The 19,751-nt window shown below is 39.1% G+C and overlaps 1 protein-coding gene across 2 annotated transcripts in view; it reads right to left on the reverse strand.

The window, feature by feature from the left end:
* Positions 1–19,500, reverse strand: part of RIMBP2 (RIMS binding protein 2) — a 53,207-nt gene extending 33,707 nt beyond the window's left edge. For both annotated transcript variants that reach the window (XM_089491047.1, XM_089491048.1), the window contains exons 1-5: positions 19,399–19,500; positions 16,655–16,705; positions 6,880–7,084; positions 1,970–2,121; positions 1,627–1,703 (exon numbers count right to left, since the gene is read on the reverse strand). In XM_089491047.1, the coding sequence (XP_089347173.1) occupies positions 1,627–1,703; positions 1,970–2,121; positions 6,880–7,084; positions 16,655–16,705; positions 19,399–19,500 (587 nt within the window). The remainder of the gene's footprint in view (positions 1–1,626; positions 1,704–1,969; positions 2,122–6,879; positions 7,085–16,654; positions 16,706–19,398) is intronic.
* Between the last annotated feature and the right edge of the window lie 251 nt (positions 19,501–19,751).

Raw genomic sequence — 19,751 nt, forward strand, 5'->3', positions numbered from 1 at the left:
GGTTTACACATAAGCAATCTGATACATGTTGTGGATGGAACTAGCTTTATGGAACATCAATGCTCAATAGGGTAAATGTGTGTGTGTGTGTGTATGTGTGTCGTGCAAATGGGACAAAAACGATTCGGACAAATTTTCCATTTTGTTTTTGGCCCATTCGGTTTCAGGCAAGAAATTTTGTTCCCTGTCCATTTGGTTCAGCCAAAAATTAGGATGAAGATAGAATATAGCAGGTCGAGCATAGAAGAGAATAAAGCATAGAAGGGAGAAGAAGATGCGGAAGCAGAAGCAGAGCGGTCAGCAGAGAAGCTTTTTGCTTTGTTTTTCTCCGATTTATGGGGGATTTGGCATCATTTTCGAGGCTCCGTACGAATCACAGACTTTACCAAGATTCTGTAAATCTGCAAATCGTACGAATCTGAATGCACAAGTCTGGCATGTCCACCTTTGCCTTCAAATCAGGATCAATTATTCTAGGAACACATTAACAAAGTTTTTTTAAGGAACTCAGCAGGTAGGTTGTTCCAAACTTCTTGGAAAACAAACCAAAGTTCTTTTGTGGATTTAGACAGCCTCAGTTGCCTCTTTCTCTTCATGTAATCCCAGACAGACCGATGATGTGGAGATCTGGGCTCTGTGGGGGCTATACCATCACATCCACAACTTCTTGTTCTTCTTTATGCTGAAGATATTCACAGCCAATGTCTCCCGTACGGTATTGCATGATGGATGAGTGTCTGTACTTCTCAGCATTGAGGATATCATTAATTCTCACCAAATCCCCAACTATTTGCAGAAATCTAGCCAAAAACTTACAAGGAACCTCCAACAAGGTCCCACTGTGTTCTACTCTTATTTAATGATACCTGATCATCTGAGATGTGGCTTCTCTGGAAAATAATAGCTGAAATCTCTACTTAATAGAGAATACCTTTACCTCCTAACCATAAACCTACAAAATCCCTGACTTTGTGCAAGTTTAACTAGAAGGATCGATGCTGTGTTGAAGGCAAAGGTTGGTAACACTATATATTGATTTGATTTTCCTTTTTCCTGTTTTCACTCACTTTGCATTTTTCCAAATGATAAAATTAAACTATTAACATGCCTATTTTTTAAAGCATTCTTACTTTACAGCATTTCTTCACACCTGCCTAAAACATATGTACAGGAAAAGTAGGATAACTTATCTGAGCAGCACCAAGTATATTTTTATGGACTATTAGGTCACAGGGTTGTCATCCAAGGAGCACTGCTTTATCCTTGCATTTATCTCCTGGTTATGACAGGAATAACTCAATATATTTAAAAGCTAGGCTATTGCTATTTTTCATAATTTGATGGGGCAACTACTACGGTGCAGTTAAACCTAAATGGGTTGCAAAATGCAGCAGGGATTTCTTAGTTTCATAATGTTATTCATACTGATACAATTATCTATACATTCTATTTTTGTTGGAACACAAATTGTCTGATTTCCTGTATTCCATTTTGTAGCATGGGAGAATATTATAAGGTTACATTATAAAGTTTATATCTTAAAACAAGGAAAGGCCATACATTCCAATTTATTTGCTGAATGCTTCTCTGTGATCTTTTTTATTTTTGAAAAAATGATTATTTTACCTGTACCGTGCAATACAAAGGTGGACTTTCCCAGAGTATCTTTGCTTTGAGGTATTAGTATTCTGTTCATTATCCATCTGAAACAGAAAACGCAGCAGCTGTAAACATGTAAAACTTATTTAATATCAGATCGGTGAATTACATCAACATTGTTACTTTAAGGCCACTGGCCAGGTAGGTGGGAGGTGGTAAAAGGCCTTTGTCCAGTGTACCCAATAGCCAGTCTGTGCCTGGGTATATTTGTTTAGCTTTTTTTTTTCTCAACTGGATCCTTGACTGTCATGGAATGTCTTTTTAACTATATTCTGTAGTTCTGCATGCAAGTAAGCAGTACCAAACTTACATCGGACTCAAACCTGTGCCTTGGGCTAGTAGACCGTGACCTTGAGAGGAAAGTAGGTTTGACACACAACTGCTCTGGCTTGTCCCCTGTGATCTGAAGTGGGCGAATAAACTCAGAAATCACTGACCGGCTACCAGATGCACTTTCATGCCCTGTGCGAAAACAAAATTCCAACTTGATTAAAAAGGAGGCAGGAAGAGCCAAAAAACACACTATAAAGCGTGTATAACAGAGTATCAAACAGTGACTCTAAAATAAGGATCCATTGGCTTTTATCTGTTTTTTAGCACAATTATTAAAAGCTTGTCAAACTACCCTAATACATTTTTGGTGAGTGGCAGGGGAGAGCCTAGGGCTAGTGGTGCCCAGGTGCAGTATTTCTTCAAAGTCACCCCATCCATTACTAAAAAATCAAACCCATGCACATACTTTCACACAAACACACCTAAAACTATACGCATCCACTATCTTCTTCCATCCTCTCCCTCACATTACTAACCCTAGGCTCACCCCTGATGCTCTAACACGATACGCTGACGTACACTGTGTGTGCCCCAATCTTTGAATTCTATGCCAATATTAAATAAGGGAATTGGGGACTTGGTTACTACATGGCAACAGCTCCATTGACTATTGTTGTATAGCTGCAAAAAAAGCACTAAATGCCTCAGGTAGGCTTAACTAGCACTTTGCACCAAGGGAATAGGATGAAAAGTAGAACGTCTTGTACTTATATTTTGTAAATTAAAACTATAACAGTATCATTTGTAGATTTAACCCAGCAAAGAAGAAGATAGCTCAGCCAAGAAATAAGACAACTGCTCAAATAAAATGGCTTTAAGAATTCATGTTTTGGGAAGCTGAGTTTAAGTTGAGTGTGGGAATCAGAAGATGACTAAGGTGAGAACAAACCAATAGGATTGTTCCCTAATGGACACATATCAATACTTTTAATTTAAAATCTGAGAATTATCATCTCAGAAAGTCGCCAACCTGTATTTGGGTCAATCTCAGTAGATGATTTAAGATTTGAATGAATACAAATATTTTATGATGTCTACTTAATTCATGATCAGAGATTTGGTGAGGCATACATCTTTAATCATTGTAGAATCTACATATATTAGTATAATTTAATTTTGTGATATAAATAAATGTACTTTACTTCTTTTGAATGTTTTTCCATCCTTCAAATACTAACAGGATGTTCTTCTAAGTCTCCACAGTTTCTACACGTTGTCTACGGTAATCTATGTAATAATTATGTAAGGAATTAGTAAATAAGCGGGCCAATGATTGTGATTGTGATTGTGTCCACATTTGTCAGGGCATCAAAGATATACCGTATTGGCTCGAATATAGGCCGCACTTTTTTCCCCCACTTTAAGTCTTTAAAGTGGAGGTGCGGCCTATATTCGGAGTCTAGCGCCCGACGCCCGGGACATGCAGGGTTAGGATACAGTGGTGCAGGGGACCTGCATCCTACTCCCCGATACGCTTAGACAGCCTCCCCTGCCAGCACTTTCCACGGGGGGGGTGCCGGCACGGGAGGTTGTCTAAGCACATCGTGCGGATGGTCACCGGCTGCGGAGGTTGTTTACCCGCATCGCCGCAGCCAGTGACCGTCCGCACGATTTGTTTTACCTCTGCCCCCAAGACTTACCAGAGGAGACTCCCGGGTGTCTTGCGGGGCCGGCGGGGGACATCTACGCAATACGCGTATACAACTTCCGGTGCCGGCACATCAGCTGAGTGCCGGCACCGGAAGTTGTGTACGCGTATTGCGTAGATGTCCCCCGCCGGCCCCGCAAGACACTCGGGAGTCTCCTCTGGTAAGTCGGGGGGGGCAGAGTGGGAGCATATCTCGGGGGGGGAGGAGGAGGACAGTGGCAGCATATCTCGAGGGGGGAGGAGGACAGTGGCAGCATATCTCGGGGGGGAGGACAGTGGCAGCATATCTCGGGGGGGAGAGACAGAGTGGCAGCATATTTTTTTGGTGCTTTTTTTTAAAGAAAAAAACTTTTTCTTTAAAAAAGCACCAAACTTTTAGGGTGCGGCCTATATACGGGGGCGGCCTATATCTGAGCCAATACGGTAATATTCATATACTGAAATTGTCAGACTCACCTACTCTGGTGGTTAATCATTCATATTCTACTCTTATTTAATGATACCTGACCATCTGAGATGTGGCTTCTCTGGAATACAATAGCTGAAATCTCTTCTTAATAGAGATTAACACAGAATACCTTTACGTCCTTACCATTAGTAATTATTGTTATAAAACAAATACGTTGCTGCTATATGAATCTTTTACCGGAGAAGTGAAAATATTGCTAGTGTCTTCATGTTAAATGAACTACTCATTTTAATCTATGAACTACTGTAAATCTCTGGTAATATCTAGTTATGGTATATAAACTTTTAGCTTCTCTAAAAGTTATTTTCTTTGGCTTATGGTTATGTTTATTTTTCATTACTACCCCAATTACGGAGAAGTTTCAATAATAATAATAATAATAATTGTAAAGAAAAACAATCATCCCGTGTAATCATTACTGAGTTGTATATGTTGGGCTTCTGGAAGTGATGACCTGCTAGAATAATTGTGCTGCTGCCAATTTAGATTTTGGTCCACTGTACACTAAAGTAGCCAGTGTCCCTGTAACTCGTTACCAAATCCATACATACCAGTAATGAATCTGTGTGTAAAACAAAGTTGGGAAATATGATCCATAATTACAGCCATTTATGTCAACCATAATACTCTGTGACTGATGTATGCTAGGGATTTCATTCAATTCTTGCATCATTTTTTTAACACCAGACCTCAAGTATATTGGCAAAATGTATAAATCAATATAAAAAACACTGTGTAACTAAATCCAAATTAACACCATGTAGACAAGTAGATAACTTCTTTGGTATCTTCCCTAGCTACTAAATTGCTACTGCACCTTCAGAGATGAGTGTGGTGTTGTACTCTTGTTACTTCCCAGCACAATAGTAAGAGTGATTTGTATTGTGACATGCATAAATGATCTTGATGTCTTACAGGTTTACTCTGTAATAGGATTCCCTCAGCATGAGTAAAATCATGTATGTGAAAGTCAAAGAAAGTGATGGCAAACTGGGCTACTCAATATAATCTAATGAGTGATGCACTATAATGTGTTTTTTAACGATGCTCCTTAAATAATATAGTGGTATAAAAAGTGATTCTGGAGCAAAGTTTAAAGGTAGTTTTATCTTGACATCAACCAAATGGAATATTCTATTGGTTGATAGGATAATGAAACCAATTTTGACCATCCATAGTAAATATTCTGGATTACCAGGTTTGGAGTCATGGTGTCCCATTTTGCATTCATTGTATAATAAATGACCCAGTTTTCATAACATTGTAATGGTACAATAATTACAATTACTGAAGTATAATGTATAATAATGACATATACTGTATTTGCTTGATTATAAGACCTCAAATATAGGTCTGACTACAAGACTAAGATCCAGATCCCCCGCAGCGCTGCAGGGGACCTGGATCCTCGTCTCTGGCAGCCGGCGGCCGTCTGTGCGATGCGCATACTAGTGGCATACTAGGGAGGCAGAGTGGCATATAAGGCATTTCTGGGGGGCAGATGTGCATAAAACTGGGGGCAAGTTGGCAAACAAAAGGAAATAAAAACTAAAATTGCATCATTTTTATTAAATATGAAAAAATGTGAATTAATGTTGTGAATTAATTATGTTTACACGTGAATTAATATTTACTAGTAAAAGTTTTTTTCCTATAGGGTAGTCTTATATTCAGGATTTTTCTTTTTTTTCCTAAATTAATATTCACATTTTGGGGGTTATATATTATGTATTTGCTATAATCGAGCAAATACGGTATTTCACATGATGTAAAGCTGAGGCTGTTTTATTTCACAGAACACACAACTTGCTACACAGATGAATCCCAATAACTTGTTGTGGCTATCTAGTGATAATATATATGCAACCTATTTACACACAAATGTACAGAATACATAGAAAAAACACTGAATGACTAACTTCTACAAATAGATATGTCATGCAGTCATGAACAGATTAAGCTCAGATTGTTAAGAAGTTACACAACATCCTGTAGAGTGACTGATTAGAGCTGATCATAGATTCTAGAACTCTAACAGGACCCATGTGCATCTCCAGGCAATAGACTGAGCTGTGTAATGACCTGAATTTAGCTGTCTTCCTGGATTACCTTCAAATGCATTTTAAATGGGAGCAAAAGTTTGCTGCAGAAAGACATTCAAAATGTGATTAGGAAGTGCCTTTCTTTTAAGAGGAAATATAAAACATAAAAGTGCAAATTAATCATCAGACAACTATCATTCCTTTTAAACCTTGTGTAGGTTTAGAGTATAGGATTGCTCACTGGTAACACATGAGAAGTCTTCTGCATGCTGATGGGCATACATCAACCTCTAGCTGGTTAGCAGAGAAACACACAAATGCAACAAGTTTGTTCCTAAAAGTGTGACCCTGCTGAGAATCAGTCTCACCAATTAGATACACATGATGACTGAATACTGGAAAATCGATAAAATACAACAGAACCCATTGATTCTTAAGACAGAATGGGGGCCACACAGTGTAAAGAGTCTTCTAGTAGAACATCAATGTTCTAGGTTAACAAGATTCACTGTGAACAATAAAATACGGTAATTACATGGATCCTCTAGCAGGTAGAGTGCATTATTAATTTGTTAATATCAATATCACAGAGCCTCATGACCAGATGAAACCATGTTTGGAGTCTACTCTACTGAAAACCAATCTTTGGAACCATTGAACAAGTTATCCTCCAGCTTACTGCAGAATTTTAATGTCACATTTTTAGGACAGAATGTGTCCCCACTCACCTTTCCCAATGGAGGTGGCTATTCCATTCATTAACTGGGTGAGAGTTTTATTGGGGGAACCTGGGACATCAAAAGAACCAATTGTGTTGCCACTCAACAAGTCAATCTTGCCAGCTTGCTGACGGAATTTTTCCAACTCTCGGGAGAGGAGATTAAACTGCTCACTCTGTGTCCGACATTTCTCTTCCAACTCCCGAACTTTGGCCTACAAAAATGTACATTTGGTTTTAACTAAATAAATGATATTCTCCATACACTCCTAAACTTGTACATAAAATCTGTGTCAATGCCACACATGCAATGTTTCCTCTGCTTGCTAAAAATGTCAGTCAGAAAGGAAAAATCCAGAATACTTTAAATTGTAAAGTTAGAAAAACCAGTAAATAAATGCTCAATGAAATCCTTGTAATTCTAACTACCATAAAATAATTCATGAGGATCACATGCTTTAATGAGTTGTTATGCTGCCCTCCTACTTCTATGTGCATAGTATTTTAAAATGTACTTATGGGTAGCACAGGTCCCACAACAATATATTGATGTAAAATGAAATTCGCAAATTTGTCAGGTTGCCATAGATAATGGATAATTTCAAATAAAATACACTTATGCCAATATGGACATGTCTGAGATACAAGATATGTCATGTAACTCCTTACTCATGGGTTACATGGGTACCCTCATCTGCATATGTCTGCTGCCTTAGATATGCATTTGGAAGCCACATGTGGCCAACAACTGCTGCAAATACTGGAATAAAAAATGGTACTGTCAACAAAACTTCACCTAACTACTGTGTTTGAAAAAACAGGTTGCTTCTTTTAACATTTCATTGACTAGTTGTGGCCAGCAGGTAAACTACAGCTCATATGAGGTTTCCAGCAATAACCATGAAGCCATAGACCCAACCATAGTATTGATCTAGTTCAGAGCTGCACAACTCCAGTCCTAAAGGGCCGCAAACCAAATTTTTGGATATCCCAGCTGGAGCACAGGTATCTCAATGAAAGATTAGTGTTAAAAAATAACAGGCAAGAACATGCAGAATTCCTGGCCTATTTTCAGGTTCCAGGACTGGAGCTTGCACCCATGGTCTCGTTTATAAACCACCATAGCCTGCCAGTTACTAGTAGACTGCCCCTAACAGATTATGAGATATATTCACTAAACTGGAGAGCTGAACACTTCACCTCACTTATTTTCCTGTAATATTTTCACTTATTTTCCTGTAAATTATAAAGGGCCAATGCCAATGAGCATTTCTCTCCTGTGAGAAAGTTAGCCTTGCCACAATCATAGTTAATGCAGGGAGATTAATTGGACTCTTTACAAAAAGTTACTCAGAGTTCAAAAGCTTATTAATTTTACATCTTCTTCTACAATATGTTGGCCCAATAAAAGGTTTTAACTTCAACTAAAGACTCAATTTTCTCTTGGGATAATACTGACGCATCTTTTGTCTTAGGGAGAATAATTGAAAGTAATTGAATTGCTTTATCTCAGGGTTAGCTCAGCTGTTACATGAGAATCTCACAGGTGTTGGCCCTTCATAATGGATAGTGATATTCAACTATATGCCAAATTCAAGATTTACTGAACATATATCTAAATGAAATCAATAATGAAGTGGTTTTAAGGTTGTCTGCAATGACCATAACAAATTATCTTGCATTGGATAAAAATAAGACTAAATACATTTAGGAAAAAATAAATAAACACTATCACATTGTAAGACATATTATTTTACAAAACTACAGATTCTAAAATCTACAGCAAAAAAAACACACTGACGTGGAAAACTCTAGCTAGTGGTAATATTGTTGAATTCAGGTTGCCATATGAATTACATGTGGAGCGACATGAGTTTCGGGGACACATGCCTAATAATATTTCATATACGGTATATATTTTCCAGAAGGAAGCTGATGATCACTCACTGCAAAACTTGTGAGCAACTAGATCATATGCTAAAAAAGATTCACAGTGTTTTGTTAAAAATCCAAAATTATGACAGAACCTCAGAAATACTGCAAATGCGTCTTTTGTTACTGGTGTTAAAAGAAAGTTCACCATATTCTGGATGCTCTTAGGCTTGGGTGAACTATTAAAAAAGACATAGTTCAATCCCACACTATGTGTCAAACAAGCAGGAACAGGTATTAAAATGCACCTGTTAAATTTTAATGGTGCAATAAAAGCTAATCATTTTTACATAGATACTTCTTCTGGCTTTACTCTAATTGGTAGTCAGGCAGTGCTGGCAAGGGTAGGTAGAGGGACGATTGCCTTTCGGTGCGACCAGATTTTAATGTTAGATCCCAGAACGTGAAGATTTAGCTTTTCAGGATAGGTTGATGCACATGGAGTGTGTTGTCTGCAAAATACCTTATGGGCTTCTATATTACTGGGTGGGCCATGTTTCTGGTCATGCTTTGATTAGTGCCATGTACGGGACTATTTAAAGGCTTAATATTGTTAACTGAGACAGCTATTGTTTCCACAGATTAAAACAGTTGACAGTGGGTCATCAGAGTGGTTAAGGAACCAGATTTGTTTGAGTTAATGGGAGTGCAAGGACAAAGCATTATGCTGTCCAACTATCTGATGCATTAATTACGGGTTTATGTGACACTGCTAAATGTAGCCAATGCTATCCCCACAGTGCCCTGTGCAGTTGGGGTACCCTGTTTTTGTTTGTACTTATTTGAAACTGTTTTTATACTAAACGCCAAAAGTGGGAAAAGTGAGGGCTGCTGAGGAGTGCAAATATCTATACAGATGCATATAGATATTGGATGTTTGGTGTATCTGGCAGATAATCTGAATTCAAGCATAATATACATAGAACCATTCTTATTACACCAGGGTCTCAAATTGTTAGAAATGGCCTCTCAACTGCATAATCAACGTGAAGCAATATCATAGGCAGAGCAAGGGAACATAATCAACACGGGTACTCTAAGAGGTGATCGGCTGTTACAAAAGAGGGTGTAGTGCTTAGTTTATAATCCATCATATGGAATGACTCTTAGGGTTGATATCTAAGATTATGACAATGACTGATCTCACTGTAATAAACCAGCTATTTTCAAATTGGATGTGAGAACGAGTATCCACCCAAACATCTGCCTCTATGAGTCTACACACCCTTTTCACTTTTCACACAACTTGAGTCTTTCTTCTACTGCTATCAGCTCTTCCCTCTTGTCTACCCAATATTTTAACCCTACTTTACATATTCTCTGGAATTCCCTACTCTATTCTATTAAACTGCCTCTTACTTACTGTAAACGCTCACTAAAACCCACCTATTCAAAGAAGCATACTGCCTACCTGCATAATACCCTCAAGCTGCATCCCGAAGAAACCATCCATCATCCCCATACCACTGACTTCTCCATATGACTCTCGCAACAAATCACCCTTGCCCAAGCAGTCCTTTTATCTCCCCCCCCCAACCTTCTAATAGATTGTAAACTGGCATGAGCAGGATTATGTCTTAATGTACGTTAGAGTCTTAAATAAAAAAAATGTATATTGTAAGTTTTAATGTTATTGTTAATATTTACTGTGCCTATATTGTAATAGTGCTACTAATAATAATGTAATGCAATATAAAATCCAGAACCTGTAAACAGGATTAAATTCAAGTAATAAATTCACCGGGTGCTTTCTAGCATAGGACAAATGGCGTCTAGAACTTTAATTGTAGAGATCAACATAACTAAATAACTGATTCTTCTGTATCCTATAATACGCATATCATATTTAATTTACACATGGATTTTGTGGATTGTACGGCAGCATTTTCTGGCTTGCTATATGTGGTTGGTTTGCCAATCCAACACGTTCTGTGTTCCTGGTTTTAATGACACCAGCACATGATGATGGGTAAGTCGTACAGGCTTTGATGACATAACTAGCTATTGTCTTACATACTCTGTAACTGTAAAATATTTCATCACCTTAATGCTATCAGGGCAAAATATGTTCATAATAAATTAATTTTATGCTATCCAAGAAGCTGTTTGACGTTTGCTTCAACAAATCTATTTCTGCCTGTGACCAACTTGGACCCTGTGTATAGGAATAATTCTACAAAATGGAATATGTACAAGGTAACAGAAAGAAGCTTCATAAACACACATTTCAAATACCTGCATGCTGTCCAAAGTGGTCTGGGTGAAAGGCAAAGCAAAGTTTAGGACAAAACACAATAACAAAAGTAAATGAATAAAAACATTCATCAAACACAGTTTAATCTACATCAACTAATGTTTGAAAACTAAAAGAAAACATGCACAATTTAACCAGCTGGCACTATTTTAACACATGCAAGACACCGTGCAGTACATGACAAGAGCTGCAGAAAGCCTGGCACTAAATAAAAGGTATAAATTCACATATTATTGTAAACTTTTGTTAATATATACACACTGTTTAGCAGCAAAATAAATAAATAAATAAATAAGGTTTAACTAATTATGCACCATAGGGATAAACTTTCCCTCTATCTCCTGCAAGGCACGTTCTCATTTTTATGTCATTTGTTATGAGTTATAAACTATTTTTAAAACATTTTCCACCCTGTGTACAGAATATCGTTTCCTAAAGGACAGCTTTATGAGCAGGTAACACCACTGAGGGGATATTCTTCTCTCTAATAACCAGTATACGAAAACAAGAATCAGCAGATACGTCCAAATTCTCAGGAGTTTAGTGAAAAATATATGATTACTTATTTTTTAGTGTTGGGTCGTGAGTATTACCACATTAGGTCACAGGCCAATGAGCTGTTCTTTCTTACAAACTCTTGTGTTGGCCACAAGAGTCTGCTCACTGTGGTCTCACTACACTCGGGAGCTTCTGTGAGTAAACTTGAATCTAATTTGCTGCTAACCATCCAACTTCTGAAACCACGGGAAGGGGAACTCATTCTCTAATTGTGTGAGGGAGAGGGGTGTGTTGATAAGTTTACAAGACCCGTGAGTGTGTGCTTATTATGGCCTATTATTTATATACACTCACTGGCCACTTTATTAGGTACACCTGTTCAATTGCTTGTTAACACAAATAGCTAATCAGCAAATTAAATGGCAGCAACTCAATGCGTTTAGGCATGTAGATATGGTCAAGACAACTTGCTGAAGTTCAAACCGAGCATCAGAATGGGGGCAAAAGGGGATTTAAGTGACCTTGAACGTGGCATGGTTGTTGGTGCCAGACAGGCTGGTCTGAGTATTTCAGAAACTGATGATCTACTGGGACTTTCACGCACAACCATCTAGAAGGGTTTGAAGAGAATGGCCCGAAAAAGAGAAAATATCCAGTGAGCAGCAGTTGTGTGGACAGAAATTCCTTGTTGATATCAGAGGTCAGAGGAGAATGGGCAGACTGGTTCAAGATGACAGAAAGGCAACAGAAACTCATATAACCACTCGTTACAACCAAGGTATGCAGAATACAATCTCTGAACGCACAACACATCAAACCTTGAAGCAGATGGGCTACAGCAGCAGAAGACCAAACCAGGTGCCAATCCTATCAGCTAATAACAGAAAACTGAGGCTACAATTCGCACAGGCTCACCAAAACTAGACAATGGAACAGTGGAAGAACGTTGCCTGGCCTGATGAGTCTCGACTCCAGCTGCGACATTCAGATGGCAGGGTCAGATTTTGGCATAATCAACATGAAAGCATGGATCCATCCTGCCTTGTACCAATGATTGAGGCTGGTAGTGGTGGTGTAATGGTGTGGGGGACATTGTCTTGGCACACTTTGGGCCCCTTTGTACCAATTGAGCATCATTTAAAAGTGACAGCCTACGTTGCTGTCCATGTCCATCATTTTATGACCGCAGTGTACCCATGTTCTGATGGCTACTTCCAGCACGATAATGCACCATGTCACAAAGTTCACATCATCAAACTGATTTCTTGAAACTCACATCAAACTGGTTTCTTGAACTTGACAATGAGTTCACTGTACTCCAATGGCCTCCACAGTCACCAGATCTCAATACAGTAGAGCAACTTTGGGATGTGGTGGAATGGGAGATCATGGAAGTGCAGCCGACAGCAACTGTGTGATGCCATTATGTCCATATGGACCAAAATCTCTGATGAATGTTTCCAGCACCTTGTAGAAAGTATGCCACGAGGAATGAAGGGAGTTCTGAAGGCAAAAGGGCATCCAAACTGGTATTAGCAAGGTGTACCTAATAAAGTGGCCAGTATCTCACAAAAGTGAGTACACTTTTTGGAAATATTTTATTATATCTTTTCATGTGACAACACTGAAGAAATTACACTCTGCTACAATGTTTACAGCCTGTATAACAGTGTACATTTGCTGTACCATTAAAAATAACTCAACACACAGCCATTAATGTCTAAACCTTGGCAACAAAATAGAGTACACCCCTAAGTAGAAATGTCTAAATTGGGCCCAATTAGCCATTTCCCCTCCCCGGTGTCATGTGACTCATTACAAGATCCCAGGCGTGAATAAGGAGCAGGTGTATTAAATTTGTTGTCATCGCTCTCACACTCTCATATTGGTCACTGGAAGTTCAACATGGCACTTCATGACAAAGAAGAACTCTCTGAGGATCTGAAAAAAAGAATTGTTGCTCTACATAAATATGGCCTAGGCTATAAGAAGATGTTTCACAGGACAGGTTCCACTCAGAACAGGCCTCGCCATGGTCGACCAAAAAAGTTGAGTGCACGTACTCAGCATCACATCCAGAGGTTGTCTTTGGGAAATAGACGTATGAGTGTTGCCAGCATTGCTGCAGAGTTTAAAGGGGTGGGGGGGTCAGCCTGTGAGTGCTCAGATCATACACCGCACACTGCATAAAATTGGTCTGCATGGCTGTCGTCCTAAAAGGAAGCCTCTTCTAAAGATGATGCGCAAGAAAGTCCGCAAACAGTTCGCTGAAGACAAGCAGACTAAGGACATGGATTACTGGAATCATGTCCTGTGGTCCGATGAGACCAAGATAAACTTATTTGCTTCAGATGGTGTCAAGCAAGTGTGGCGGCAACCAGGTGAGGAGTACAAAGACAAGTGTGTCTTGCCTACAGTCAAGCATGGTGGTGGCAATGTCATGGTCTGGGCCTTCATGAGTGCTTCCGGCACTGGGAAGCTACAGTTCATTGAGAGAACCATGAATGCTCATCAGAGACTGGGCCGCAGGGCAGTATTCCAACATGATAACGATTCCAAACACACCTCCAAGACGACTACTGCCTTGCTAAAGAAGCTGAGGGTAAAGGTGATGGACTGGCCAAGGATGTCTCCAGACCTAAACCCTATTGAGCATCTGTGGGGCATCCTCAAACGGAAGGTGGGGGAGTGCAAGGTCTCTAACATCCACCAGCTCCCTGATGTCATCATGGAGGAGTGGAAGAGGACTCCAGTGGCAACCTGTGAAGCTCTGATGAAGCCCATGCCCAAGAGGGATTAAGGCAGTGCTGGAAAATAATGGTGGCCACACAAAATATTGACACTTTGGGCCCAATTTGAACATTTCCACTTAGGGGTGTACTCACTTTTGTTGCCAAGATTTAGACATTAATGGCTGTGTGTTGAGTTATTTTTAAGGGAACAGCACATTTACACTGTTATACAGGCTGTAAACTCACTACTTTACATTGTAGCAGAGTCTCATTTCTTAAGTGAAAAGATATAATAAAATATTTACAAAAATGTGAGGGGTGTACTCACTTTTGTGAGTTACTGTATATATGCTATGCAAGTTTTGGGCAGGTGTTAAAAAATGCTGTAGAGTAAGAATGTCATCAAAACTACTGGTTATCCTATTTCACTATTGCATGTTAAAAGTTCAGTTTAATGTTTATTGTTCCTGACACCCCAATAAATAAGAATGCATATTAAAGTTTCAGTACTTTAATACGCATTCTTAAAAAAGAAAAAATAACACAAAAGGCTTACCTGACCTAAAACTGCAGTCATGTTGCTGCAGACACCCTGCTCCTTTTTAGCCTGACACTTCATGCCAGGCCAGCAATGGGGTCGACTGGAGGCGAGTCTATCACATGCAGGTAGATGTGTTCAGCTGAACACATCAACTGCACACAAAATAGTGGGCGGGGGGTTTGGGGGGCAAATGCATATGGGTGATTCTGCGAAATCCCCCAAGCGTTTGCAAAAGAAACACCAAAAATGTTAAAGAGACCATGCAGCTACCATATTAAAGTGTATATGGTGGCCAGAGTGTCCCTTTAAATAATTATCAGTCAAACAAAAGGCTTCAAGCTCCCTGTTTAACAGAATTAGTACGGAACTGGCTGCCATATTAGGGTGACACATTCAATTGTCAGCCAGCTCACCAATTAAAGTGTTAAGCTGGATACCTTAAGCCCACAGGAGAATGGAACATTTGCTATGGGAGTGAGGGTATCTGAAGAATTCTAGAGAGACGGGAACCTAAAGGTTCTGCCCCACCATGATGGTGCTGGTTACAGAATACACTTGAGGTCAAATGGCACTGTATTTGCACTGTATTTATTAAATTCCAGTAGTGATCCTGTAAGACACTGGGACAATGCTTCTGATTTAGAGAATTTCCCCGTAAATACAGGACATATGGTCACCTTAGACCAGTCTTAACAGGGACTGTACATGTGTTAACGTTAACCCGAATCCTACAATGCATGCTTTTAATAACAAAAAAAACCCATTGATTAAGCCTCAGTTTATTTTTTCTCTTTATTTTTAAGAATTTTATATCAATACAAATTTCAAAGCAGTTAAATAAATTATATCAGCTGGTAGTAACCTCACCTCTTGGTATGGATTTCCTTCTAATCAGAAAAGGTTTAAACTTCACCTAGCAACACTAGTGAATATGGGAGTGCAAATCAATATCAGATGTAGAGGACAGTAACCAAGCATAAACATTCTGCTGCTTTCTGTCCAGCAGATGTTGGTCAGGAAATAGAAGCCAGGTCTCAGCAAGATTATTTATTAGCTTCTGGGGTTTAGTAGTGTAGAGGAAATCAATTTTAATATATATGATAATGCCACTTATGAAGGAAGGAAGCCAATCATGGGAGAAACAAACAACGTGAAGGTCATGTTGTCAGTCTAGAGAGCACCTGGGCTAAGACCTCTACCTGGGTAAGCAATTATCTGTTGAAGGGGACAGCAATTTACACTTTTAACTGCTGCTATGGAAGGCAGGGCCAGCACTTTATACAGCATTGATCCCTCTACTGTGACAGTAACCTGCAATACTTACTACAATAATAAATGTATCAGTTGGATGCCCTCAGTTTAGTACAGTAAGGTAATGGGTCAATGGTAATAACCATATTTGTGAATTCCCTTGGTTTGACCCAGAGTCTCCAGGCAAAGTGCTGTTTCCTTTGGTCTCTGGGTCGGTTTCTTGCAAATCATGATACAAATGTTTATTTTTACATTGCACACAAGAAACTCCCATAAAGGATACACTTAATTATAGACCTGGCAGGCAAAGTACATAAAGCTTTTTTTTTTATTATATCCCACCAACTTGTGTACACACTGAATAGAAAGCACTGGTGTCTTATCCACATAGTGAAACATGCACACAATGCCAATTTACATAATGTGCTGTTAAAATCTGTTCCTGAACTTCCTAATAGTAATGTATTTTCCAATGAATGTCAATTTTATATTGACAATTGTAGTGCCCAAAAAGAATCTGGCATGTAAAAGGTTAATCATAATGACTATATATATATATATTACTACAGTTCCTTACCTCTAGCATATGAACTGCACCTTCATGTTCCTTCTTGGCTTCGACCTGGGCCTTAAAAACATAATGTTATATGAAACTTGGCTCAGTCTTACCACATATCGAACATGTCAATATTAAAGTGATGCACAGAGGCATTTAGCGTTTTCACAAACATTAATGAGATATTTGGCATAAAGCTACTGTGTTTGCACTTGTGCAATAAACAGTTAATAAAAACCTCAAATACTGTGTTAACACTAGGTTTGGATACCAGCCAAGTTTTAATTTTATTTTATGAATCACATTGTGATTAGTGAGTTGGGCTCCATTGACCTGCATGGTTGAATGTATTACTTGCATTAAACCTGCAAGGGGAGCCCGAGAGTTCTCAAGAGGGTCTGGATAGACTTGTGACAGTTGGCACTGCCATCTTGTGAATGGCAGCAATGCCATTCACTGACGGCCCTTGTGGTTGCTCTTCAGAGCAATCATAAGGAGATCGGGGTAGGGGGCTGTGTTACTGACATGCCTCAATATCAAGGCATGTCAGCAACACCGTTTATGCTTAGGAAGCAATTGCCAATCGCTTCCTAAGCACTGTTTTTGCCGGCCACCGCCGATGATCAGTTTGGCGGCGGCCATTTCTTTCGGGGGAGGGCTTTCCTCCCATGATCCATGGCCAGCCTCACTTGTGAGGCTTCCAAGGATCCTGCAAAGCCACGGCGATGCAGGTAATTAACAGCAGCCCGTACATGTACGGGCTTTCTCACCAATGCAGTGCATCGTGACCCCGTACACATACGGGCTTTGTCGTGAAGGGGTTAACTGATTTCCAAAAGTATTGGTACACCAGACCACTGCACCCACAGAGACATTTATGACATTGCATTCTAAAAACATAGACATTAATATGTAGTTGGTGCCCCTTTGCAGTTATAACAGTTTACACTCTTCTGGGAAAGCTTGCCACAAGACGTTGGAGTGTTTCTGTGGGAATTTTTGCCCATTCATCTAGTAGAGCATTTGTGAGGTCAGGCACTGATGTTGGACGAGAAGACCTAGTTTGCAATCTCCCTTCCAGTTTAGTTCCTTACTATGTAGTTGGTCTGAAGGACACATGCCAAGACATTTTGGACAATAATATGCTTCCAACTTTGATGGAGCAGTTTGGGGAAGGCCCTTTCTTTTCCAGCATGACTGTGCCTAGGTGCACAAAGCAAAGTCCATAAAGGGTGGATGAGTTCATTGTGGAAGAACTTGATTGGCCTACACACAGGCCTGACTTCAACCCCATGGGACCCCTTTGGGATGAACTGGAATGGAGATTGCTAGTCAGGCCTTCTGGTCCAACATTAGTGCCTGACCTCACAAATGCTCTACTGAAGAGTAGAAGCTGTTATAGGTGCAGGGGCAACTGCATATTAATGTATTTATAATGCAATGTCATAAAAGTCCCTGTTGGTGTAATGGTCAGGTGTCCAAATACTTTTGTCCATATAGTATATCTCTGCTATGGAGTAATAGCATCATTATTCCCAGTGAGTCTTCACTCATCAATGAAACTATAGAGAAATGGTAAAAGAATACATAAAGAAGTTAGGTCTTGGACCATCTGTCATATCTAAGATAGATACGACCAGTCATTTCCTCCCTTGTACTTTGCACTAAAACAGATGAATGAAATAACAGATACAAAATCTCTGAACCATCAATCATAACAAAATAATCAGCTTTGATCTCAGCACAAGTCTTTATGAAATTAGAGAAATAATATAAATGTACCTGACTCCCCAATTTCCTGCATATATGTGCACATTTACCAACACAGACAAACTAATCTTTCAACATAATTTTCCTGTGATCACAATAAACTGCAGCTACATTAACCTCATTACAACCAGTAAATAAGACATGGCAACAAATAGTTCAGAATCTGCTTAAAATCTGATTTTTATCAGATTTTGTTCAAATAAACTTCCACAGGCTTTTAATAGTCAGAGTGTCCAGTATGTGATTAAGCCTAAGCCAGTTTACTGTTTACCACAAGTGGTCAGGATGCTTATCTAGTACACTGTGCATAGATAACACAGCTAGAAAACATAAAAATGGCTTTATATATGCAATTTTTTTTAAGATATTTTAACCTACTGGCTGTGGAATGCATTATCTTTCGGACCAGTAACAGTTAATCTTCCTTATAAATTCTAAAACATATAAGCATGTAAAGGGGTTGTTCCTCTTAGACTAAACATTAACAGCACTCACTACTAACAAAAAAAAGGACATTTAGCAGATCTGTTATTTTAAAGTACCTGCTTTTGTGTATCTGAAACAGCTCTTAGGATGTATAGAACACATAAGAAATTGTTTATGTTCTTTAACTGACCCTAGAATGCTAACCATCTGCCCTTTATTGGCCAGTGCATTTGATAGGGAGTGTTACAGGTACTAAAGCCAAATTAAGCAAATCACATATAAATCATCAATTGCTATCTTGTAGGAAATTCAAAGTTCCAGTAAGACATATTGCTATGCGTTGAGTGGTCAGTCATGGAGAAGCCCTACTGCAGCCATACTACTACAGAGTGTTTTACGGTATGAAAGATTAAGTCGTGCTAAGAACACATGAATCACATTCTTCTCTGCTTGTTCAATTGTGAATACCTCCTTTATATCATATGACATTTGTGAGCTGCATTGCGTGGACAACGCTGAGCAGTGGAGTCAGTGTGTTTAGCGCTACTGCTTCTGGCTGTGCCTCTTACCTTTTGTAGAAGCTCAATCTCCTGCTGTTTTGCATTGAGGACGGCCAAAGCTTGCTCATGCTCTAATTCCAGCTGTTGCCGCCGTTCAGCAGCCTCTCGCATATGCTGTTGGGAAGGACACAAAACAGTCAGAAACTGTATATTACAAAGCTTCACCTACAATATAACAAGAGTATGCCAATAAGAAGGTTATTTTCCAAAGTTAATTAGTTGAGAACTAAATCAGTAATATTTGGGGTCACCAAAATTTAAAGGTGTTTGGGATGGTATAATTGGATTATTATTCGGCCTATTTATGTATGATCTTATTTGAGCATATTATGTTATTTAATACAAAAATCTAGGAAAAATAA

The sequence above is a fragment of the Sceloporus occidentalis genome, unplaced genomic scaffold, assembly GCF_023333645.1.
Source record: "Sceloporus occidentalis isolate IW3139 unplaced genomic scaffold, rSceOcc1.0.p SCAF_48, whole genome shotgun sequence".
Classification (NCBI taxonomy): domain Eukaryota; kingdom Metazoa; phylum Chordata; class Lepidosauria; order Squamata; family Phrynosomatidae; genus Sceloporus; species Sceloporus occidentalis.